Source organism: Neolamprologus brichardi, chromosome 8, assembly GCF_056152115.1.
Source record: "Neolamprologus brichardi isolate AB-2024 chromosome 8, ASM5615211v1, whole genome shotgun sequence".
Taxonomy (NCBI): Eukaryota; Metazoa; Chordata; class Actinopteri; order Cichliformes; family Cichlidae; genus Neolamprologus; species Neolamprologus brichardi.
The window spans coordinates 17943806-17954089 of NC_142111.1; the positions used below are offsets into that span (position 1 = coordinate 17943806).

The 10284-nt window shown below is 41.5% G+C and overlaps 1 protein-coding gene across 1 annotated transcript; it reads left to right on the top strand.

Annotated features, from left to right (window-relative positions):
• The first annotated feature begins 460 nt into the window (after window positions 1-460).
• foxi1 (forkhead box i1) lies at window positions 461-2282 on the top strand. Its single transcript, XM_006791045.3, has 2 exons — window positions 461-1126; window positions 1408-2282. The coding sequence occupies exons 1-2, from the start codon at window positions 529-531 to the stop codon at window positions 1941-1943; spliced, it is 1134 nt and encodes a 377-aa protein (XP_006791108.1). The 5' UTR covers window positions 461-528; the 3' UTR covers window positions 1944-2282.
• The last annotated feature ends 8002 nt before the right edge of the window (window positions 2283-10284 follow it).

The following is a 10284-nucleotide window of genomic DNA, read 5'->3' on the forward strand; positions in this document are numbered from 1 at the left end:
AAACGAAACTGATATCTGCAACTCGTGCACGACGAGATACGTTTGTGACCTGCAGTTTTGATCACAATATTAAAGAAAATTCAATAAAAAATATTATTCTAGTAAGGAACAATTATTAACATCGTGCCACAACCGCGCTTTGTATTTCACTTTGGATTATTTGCGAAGGATTCCTTTTGTAACGTCTGTATACACTGCCAGCCAATTTAAGCAGCGGTGCGTAATTACGCGTCGTTATTGAGAAAGTTCGAAACCACTAACGTTCCTTAATGTGGGCATACTTTACAATTAACACGAAGCTCGTCGCTGCATCTAAAAGAAGTATCGATGCTCATTGATAGGGAGATTGGGTGAGTTGGGTGTAGCAAGACAGAGAAGGGGGGTGTGACCAAATCAAAACTTTCAATGGGCTACCTGTGGAGGACCCGGGCGTTGCGCATAAATACTCCTGCTTCTCCGAATAAGTTCTGTCCTGAGGGAGAGACACAGAGAAGAAATTAGGTTTGGGGAATCTGTTTAAGGCGGATTATGAATGCTTTTGGACACCAACCATCTAACCCACAGAGTAGCCCTATTCAGCACCACAGCGCCCAGGAGCTCCTGGACATGGCCGTGTACTGTGACAACTACGGCGTTTACCAGCAGAATCTGCATCACCATCACACTCAGAGGCCGCCTACTCACCCCTCCGGTTACGGCCTCGGAGAGTACTCGTCCCCCTCTACAAACCCATACCTATGGCTAAACGGACCGAGCATCAACTCTTCTCCTTATCTTCAAGGGAACAACGGCACGTCTTATATTCAGTCTGGATACGGGTCTAACCAGAGGCAGTTCTTACCACCTCCCACCGGGTTTGGTGGAGCAGACCTGGGATGGCTATCCATATCCAGCCAGCAGGAGCTCTTCAAAATGGTTAGACCGCCTTATTCTTACTCCGCACTGATAGCGATGGCCATACAAAATGCCCAGGACAAAAAGTTGACTCTCAGTCAGATCTATCAGTATGTGGCCGATAACTTCCCTTTCTACAAGAAGAGCAAAGCTGGGTGGCAGAATTCAATTCGCCACAACTTGTCACTGAACGACTGTTTCAAAAAAGTGGCACGGGACGAGGATGACCCTGGTGAGTTTTTTTTTTTTTTTTTTTTAATAAACCTCTCAGAATTTTCTGTAATTATATATCAGAGAATCGTTACTACTTTTGTTTTTAAACTTTATCAAAAGTATTTCTGAAATACCAGAGACGTTTAATTATTGATTTTTATTTGTTTTTTTTTTTATTTTAATGTGAAAAGTCAAGTGAACTGTTCAGTTGTGAGCAGGAACAAATTTGAATTCAAAGTATTCGCATGTCAGCGTTTTTCATCCTCTCCCCCTTCTTTATTTCTTCTGTTTCTTATACAGGTAAAGGAAACTACTGGACTCTTGACCCAAATTGTGAGAAGATGTTCGACAACGGGAACTTCAGGCGTAAGAGAAAGAGGAGATCAGATTTGAACGGAGCTGACAGCACAGCTCTTCCACTTAAATCTGAAGACGGCGCACACAAGCTCGCCGACACCGCCAGCCTCCTGAGTGCCTCCCCGCCCAGCCTGCACGGCTCTCCGGCCTCCACTGAGCCCAAGTCGTCCCCGTCTCCCTCCGCGGAGCACAGCCCCTGTTTCAGCAGCTTCTCATCCAGCGTGAACTCGATCCTGGCGAGCAGCGGGGGAAGCGACGGCGCCCGGGGCGTAGAGCGTGGAGACTACGGCTCCGGGCACGTCGGGGGACTATCTCAGCCCAGAGAGGGCATGTCTGGACTGGGCTCCTACTCGCCTTCTGTGATCTCTCCTCTGAACTCTGACAACAGCAGAATGAACTATTACACATCAGTGCAGAGCCTCTCCAACCATTTCAGTGTGAATAACCTCATTTACAGCCGGGAAGGAACAGAGGTGTAGACTGCTCACAGTTCTTATGTAACCACCTGTTAATACTAATTTTCTGGTGTGGTTGGCCACCTTGTAGTATGACTACTGGAACTAAACTGGCGTTTCTCTCCCAACCTGAGAAAATTTGTCAGTGCATCTTCCCACTGAGATCTGATGGGTAGATTAAAACAAACAAACAAACAAAAAACAACACACTGTAGCAGCTGGATTGGACCAGTTAGTCTTTAAAGAAGATGCCTATGTACAGAAATTATTTTCATAAGAAGAACCATGTATGTTAGACTTAATTGTGTTTTATTTAAACTTGTGTCCTCTATGTTTGAATAAAAGTCATTTATTTGAACTCCATATTCAAGGCTTATGAGTCATTTTCCTGTTTTTCCTCTGGAGAGCTGGATGCACTAGTCAGAAATAGTCAAAGCTTTGACTGTATGAAATTCTATATAATTAATGAGAGTTACTATGTTTTATTCCCCACGTGAATCTGGCAGTACAAAGCATTTTCAGACTTTTTCTGGATTTTTCCTCAAAATAAATACATTTATGTGTTTCCTTGGACACCATGTTGTCTGCTGTAGGGTCATTCATTGATGATGTATCAACATCAGCACATGGGGCCATTATTTATTAGTGTATGATTCTGTGCTCAGAGCGCCCCTGCTTTGTTTGTAGACGTAAAGTTCAAAGTATTTTGGAGAGCCTGCTTCACTGTTGCTCAGTGAGTCTCTGTCAGATGTATATATATATATATATATATATATATATATATATTTTAAAAAAAAGCTTTACAAAACCTCATTAGGTTCTCAAATCCATGAAAGCATAAAGTTGTACAAATATTTGATGGTCTGTCAGGAAATCTGAAGTCAAGTAGCTGTAAGCTGTAAAGTGTGTAAGACAGAGACATTTTCCGCTTGTCACTTTCAATAGACCCATTAACAAGTAATCAGACCTTTAGCTTGCTTCCACGAGGTTCAGAAGTTCAGCTTTTTGTCTGGACTGGATTTGACTCAGACTGAGACTGCTTGATTTCCAACCTTCATTTTTCTTTTACTGAATATTCCACCTGTCTCCATCTATTCCCAAAGTCTTGTCACGCAAAAGGCCGACTGTCTCGCGTGTGTCTGCGTGAGGACTTTTTGTTTGTATTGGAGAGCACTGTGAAGGAGCATCCGCCAAACAACTGACGAGAGAGTTCAGCAGCATGTAATGCGCTTTTGTCGTGCTTGTGACCCAGGGGACACAACAGAAAGGCTGCTATTGGGGGGGAAAGGCTATTAAACAACTCATGCGGGGAAAATTTTCAAGTGATTTTACACCCGGCTTCTGTCTTATTTTCAAACAATATGGATACGCACGGAATCAAAGTCTGTAAATAAAAGGAAACACCTCTTAATTGGTTGATAATTGAATTCACCCAGGCGCTCCGTGGTCTGGAATAAAAGAAAAATGAATTGACAAGACTTTTGTGCCCCTTGTTGGAACACAATGGAAGCTGGCAACTCAAGCGGTCCCCTCCTGGGCTCAAATGAAAATATTGCGATCTGAAGATCTGGGAACAAATTATCTCCCTCAGGCCACATTTTGCTCCATTATCTGTGGAGCAGGGCCACGGATCAGACAAAGGGGATTTTTGTCATACAGGACGTTCTCACACTAACAAGTTTTCTGTTGAAATCCTCATCACATCTAGTGAATAGAGTATAGAGCCTTTTATATTCTCAGGCCTTTCTGTTCATGGTGTAATTTCTTGATCCCTTAGTTCTGTTCTCAACTTCTTAGACTCAGTAATTCAGTATTATTTAAAATTGTATTAAGATACTTTTTTTCCCGCTAGAGCAACCAATTGATAAATAATGATGTATTATTTTATATTAAGCTACCCTGCAGTATATAAAGTAGTTTAGCATTATTACCCATTAATGCATCATTAGAATAAAATATAATGTTCTGAGTATTTTTGGCAGCTAAACTGCATTTTAACATTTGCATATAAAGTTGTGCACACTTGAGTATTTCTCCATGGTGGTCTGGCTAGTATTCATGCTTTCTCAGAAACTACTATTAAAGCACCACCATATGAGTGTGGATGCAGCAAACTGCAGAGTACATCTCCTTGCTTTCCAAGTTTGCCTCACCTTCCCATTTCTCAGAAAAGTAACGCTCCAGTGCCCCATGCCTGAAGGGCACATTTACCTGGCCCACATGAATATCAGTCAGGCCATGTCTACCTGCTTGAGGGCCTCTGGCTCCAGGAATAAAGACTGAGACCCAGGAGAATGCCTCAGCATAAGGGTGGCCTCAATCCCCATGCCTAGTGGGCTAAATCCATAATGATGGGTTCCATCCTCAAAGGGTCATGTCTCCAAAGGTGAGGGTGGTTCATAATTGAAGGAGTCAGTGTTTCAACATTGGATTATTTTAATCCTCTCTCTCTATATATATGGGACTAGATACACTGGGAAGCTTTCTTCATTTACTGTGTTTTAGTGAATGATGATGAATCCAGCTGAAGAGTTACATAAATAAATGCATAAATAAAGATATTCCCCTGTTTTAATTTCACTTAATTTTATTTAATGTAAAAATCACAACAGGAGTGCTGATGTCTGCTGCCTGGGACAGTAGTCAGTGAGGGACATGAAGTAGTGATGTATCATTTCCAGATAACTCCCATCAGCTGTCAACCAAGATCTCGACTGATACACAAAGATAACAAGCTGTACAACCTTTAATCTCCCCATAATCTGCCATTTTTATTTATTTATTTATTTATCCCATGCCATGTGTTGTAGACTTACTTCTATGGTTTAGAGGTTTAGCGTAGCTTTTAGATGTACTTTGTATGGGAAATGATTACTTTGTAAAGCACCGGGAATTTCAAATAAAATCAGAGCCTTTTAATTCTCCACAGCTCATATAACGCTACCTAACAGACAAATCTGAGGGGTATAATTTGAAAAGGGAGACTGTGCGTCTGACCTCGGTGAAGAACATGATAGCTCGTCCATGGGGGGGCTAAACAGAGTCTGGGTCTACCTTGAAATTTCACATCTGTTTGTAGCAGTCAGTGGGCATTATAGGGATGATTTCTTATATTACAGCTCAATCTCTTGAGGAAGTTAAATATTTCATTGAACAATATGATGACAGCTTCTGGGGAAGCAACGCTACACCTGTAAAGATAGAGGCCGCTCTCCAGACTTTACTTTAAAAGGACTGTGTGTGCAAGTGATAGCTGAGGAGAATGTCTATCAATTGGCATGACCTGATTTGGTTTCATCATTCCCCGTCCGAGGCCCATAAAAAGACTGATGTTTGAGCCGCTAATAGCATGGGATCCTGGCTCTGGCTGAGCAGCCATATGGATGATTTTATACAGAACAAGAGTCATCTCAGTGCAAATTGTTCAGCAATTGAGAGCACATGGAAAATGTCAAGACAACTATTCTAACCACACTTAAGAAAGTCTTCATGTAGTTTTTTTTTCATTTATTTTCTAATTTTGTAAAAAAAAAATCTGATTTTAGTATATTATAAGCAGCTGTTAAGTCGCATCAAAGATGGAAAAAAAATCGATTTTCTCAACTTGTTTTTGCACCATGTTGATTTAGTAGTTTTCTTCACGTGCATGGAGTTTCCTGAGATTATTTTAATCTTGACTTTTCCTCTTTTCTAGCAGTGGAAACTGGCTCATTTGAAAATTAATGGCGAACACAGGAAAGGAAACCACTTCAGAGCCCCATGAGGCTTTCCAGCTGAGGAACCTGCTGAAAGAGTCAAAGAGATACAAGGATTAACAGACTAGAACGAGTCCCAGTAAATCCACAGCCAGGACCTGTCTTCACATCACTCTGTCTGGAAAACCTATCCCCAAAACAATGTAACCTATCCCCTGCTCACTCTACTGCTGGAATATATTTTGACAAAGTCTTTGTTCTCGCATTAGGGAACTGTAGGCAGATCATCCTTTATCCGTGACCTTTGTCATAACAAACCATGGCAGTGTTTTTAAACACTACTGGAAATCCAGAAAAGAAAGCTTGCTTCAATCATTTGATGCTTCTGACAAGTTTTAGGTCCGTTTCTGGCTCGCTTGAAGCCAACAAGTAATTAAAGAAGAAAAAAAATTACAAGTATCACAGCGGAATATTTTTTCAGCTATATTTCCTGATTATCTCAGTACACCGAAAGACTTACTCATAAGCCTCTCAGTGAATCTGCAACCATTCATCACTTACATGAAATTCCAAACCGTGACCTTCCGAGAACAATATCCAGGGTTCGTGGAACATCAATTTCTATGTGCAGTGCAGCAGAGCAAATATCTGAGTAACAGCCAATGTGTAATCATTTTAGCCTGGTTCAGGGACTACTTTCACATGATAAGGGTGCATCTGAGCTCGCACAAAAACTTGGTATTGTGATTGCTTGAGCACATGGATGCATTTAAACAAGAAATTAAAAAATGTAATATTGTTTTAGGGAAAAATGGCATGTTTTGTGCTTCTGACACTTTGTAGTGATACCACCCGGCTTGCAGCACCTGCATGCTGTCATTACCTGCCCCTTACAGACAGGAAGTGGTGACAGATTACAGAGGAAGTAGCTACCCAGAGGGAATTCATTTAACTTACTCCAGCCTGCATTTTTGGTGGCAAGACGGAAGTCAGGTCATCATTTGGTACTCAGGGGACCCTCAAAATAGCTACCTCTGTTCCACTTGTCAGTCATTGTCAGTAGTTCTAAAGGAAGCCATCTCTCAGTTTGAAAGTCACATCGGATGAAGTTCCCGCTGTTAAAAGACGCAGCCCACCTGGAGTACCTCTGTATTTCGAGACACGTCTTTCCGCAAGACATTTTGTGTTTTTGCGAGTTGTGTTTTGCTGCACGAAAGTTTGCAGAACGCCTGTGAGAATTATTTCGTTTCACCTGCTTCCCATGTTCCTTTCTTCAGCTCCACTGCTGTGTGATGATGGTGCATCTGCCCCGAGGAATTCATCGACTGCTCCCTCCCAGAACAGCTCTCCCCCGGCCCCTAATGAGACCCCCTGCCTCCTGCCTCTATTATGAGGGATGCATACCAATAGAGAGACAGGAGTGGGGAGACAGACTGAAGCTCGGAGACCTTTGGAGCCTTCCCTGGCCTAAACCATCAAACGCACCCCTCACAGAGACAAATAATGGGTATGATCAACATTTAAAGTTTTCACCATGTAAACTGCAGATGATCTATGGCTGAAGGCTCTAAATGATAGCCTTTCAAAAGAGACAGGCATGCCCCCTTCAAATGCTCCTTTTGTGTTTGCCACTAATCCCAGCCCACACTTCAAGGCCTTGGCTCTCTTCTAAGCCAGCTGCTATCATCTTAAAGGGGAGGGAAAGAAAGGCCGTGCTTTTAAACTGCTTTAATCAACAAGATGTAATACTTTAATAGGTTGATCACCCCCTTAAGAAGGTAATTACACCTCAATCGCACAATCAGTGATTCCTATCAACATTTATTGTTTTATTGCTGATGATTCTTGACACACTAAAGTTTTTATACAGATCAAGTATTGATCCCTCTTTTAATACTGTAAAATATACGCGATATGTGGATTTCTATTTGTGTGGGCTCCTCTATTTCTCCTGTTTTGGGGAAATAGAGAGACACTGGTCATATGAAAATCAGCTTGGCTTGTGCAGCAGCAATCCAAGAAGCAGAAAGAAGACACATGTTTGCCAGATAAGTGTTTAAACAAGCACCAGCACACAGCAAGTGCTATGTGTTGACTCTGGTATTGAAGTCTATCAACCCCAAACAGCTTGGGTGTCAACTATAAACACACGACATGCATGCTGCCGGGATAGAGAGTCTTCTCTGCTTCTGCTGCAACACGCTAAATTGCCATCAGTGTGGCACTGCTGCCCATGTTGTGTTTGTATGTAACAAGCAAATTGTGTGTGTCTGTGTTATTTGTGTGTGTCTTGCTCCAATGCCGTGTAGCTCTAACTCATTTAATACAGTCTGTTCCCTTTTGTCATGCGATGGCATTCCAGCACTGTGACTTAATTCAGGATACACACGCACACGCACACCCATGCATGTTTTTATGTGTGTCTGTCCGCTCAACACCGATGCTGACAGCAGAGCCGAGAGGCCAACATCATCCAGAGAAGTGTGTTGACATGCCCCCACTTAACAAAGAGGCCTTTTTTTATACAACATGAGAGAAAATGGGTTTTTACAAGCCTGAGATAATCTGAGGGACACAAAGGAGCAATTAAAACAGTGTTGGGGTAGCGCTGTATTTAGCTAATGACGATGAGAGGTGTGCTGATTATTGTGCCATTTAATGGGCCATTCTCATGCCCTTGGTTTGACTACAGCACATTTGTCTTAAGGGAGCCGAACAACAAAAACAAAACAAGCATTAAAGAAATACTCGCTTTATACAATACACAGAGGAGAGCTTGGCATAAATTACAAAAATTGCAGTGGATTGTGCTGAGAGTCGGAGTATAATTATACTTTGTGATTTTAAAAAAAGCATTTAGTGATTTGTAGGACTTAGATAATCCCACAGTGTCGTTTTCAGCCAGCTGTGTGCGTGTTTTTCTTGCAGTGTTAGTTAATTTTGAGATTTGAGGTCTGTTTGGTTTTAATAATATGGCAAAAAATAATCAAAACAATCAACAAAGGTGTTTCTCATCCGTTAGTTACATTTTGTATTATCCAATAAAACACAGAAAGCAGCTTTTTAAAAATCATTTTTTTTCTTTTACTGTGTGCCAAACGTCTCAGTGATGCACTTACCAAACGTTCACTCCTGCTTCTGTCCTTAAGGTTTGTTCATAATGTGATTTATATAAAATGCTATTTTCAAATAAAAGAAAAGAGAAATCAATACCATTTGAAAATAATTAATACAATTAAATGTGAGTAACAAAGTGGGGACGTTTCATGGTCATTAGTGATTTTATTATATGTTGCATCATAACCTATAGTGTATGCTTTTAAGGGGGCTCCCCCCCCCCCCCCCCACACACACACACTAATCTCAGTGTGAAGTAGGATTTGAAATTGTCGTTAAAACATTTGGAAAGCTGTGAAAAGCCAATGAATAAGTGAATAATTGTGACAACATAATACTGTTTTCTTTAGGCTTCTTTAGTCCAGAAAAACACAATGTAGTTTTCTTTGGATTTGAAAAAATATACAGACTATGTGTCTTATGGGCTATTAAAAACTGTTGGACAACATTAATTTTATGTATTTTAAACTGCCAGTGATCAAATCTTTGACAGGGACATCAAGACTGATGGCCTACTCTCTTAATTAGGTAGGTCAGATCTTAGCCGAATAGCTTTGTTTAGCTGTCAGTGACCCTCCCTGTATAAATTATATAATTATCCCTTTCATTACACTCGGCTTCCAGGCTACCTGGCAGAATTCAAAGGGAGGTGTCACTACATCTTATCATTATGCTAATAGCTCTTGTGTTCAACATTTAAATCACAATGTGTGTGAGTGTATGTGTGTGTAGGTGGCTTGGTGGGGGTGGATCTAGGGGGTGTCTATAAAGGTAGTCTGCCAGTCTGCTGTAGTATCAGTCCCTGTCCCAGTCAGGTAGCTCTCTGTCTGCAGGCTGATGTGTCATGACATGTCTACAGTCCCACAGGGGATTCAAACCAGGAGGTAAGACAAAAGAACAAGTCCTGGAGGGCAAGTTCCCCTCTTCCCCCATCTGCATACTGGTGATCTGCTCAGACGCCTCTTTGAGAGTCATTTAAATATGATTAGATATTAATGGCCTTCACAAATGAGCAGTCAGAGGATGCTTTGTTTGGGTATATCTCAGGACTTCTCTGGCGTTGAGGCATGTATAGCTGGATTTTTAAGGCACCCTTTGGAAAGGGTAGCCCTTGTAGTCCAGCAGTGTCAAAAGTGGATGCATAGCGCTGTGGAAAGACTGTGATTAAGGGAAGGTGACAAGAGGTTAATTTCCGTTCTGTTAAATAAGCCAGGCACACTGCCCTGTGCGTACATGTCAACACTGGGAGCTCGTGTGGGTCCAGCACTAATGACTAAATTTACAGCTTTGTTCTCTTGTTTTATGGAATGAACACGAAAACGGTGCAAGTTCCACATCTTTAAAAGTCTAAATATATCACAATTGCACATCTTTGTTTTGAATTGATCAGACCCTCTGTGCTATTATTCAGTAACACAGAGTGCCTGCATGGCTACACATAGATGACACATGTTGAACTATCCAGGGGTCGGACTGCTTCTACAATTAGCTCAAGCCATCTATCCAATAAATATAATGAGGATGAATCAGAGAGTTGTGATGTTTTTAATGGT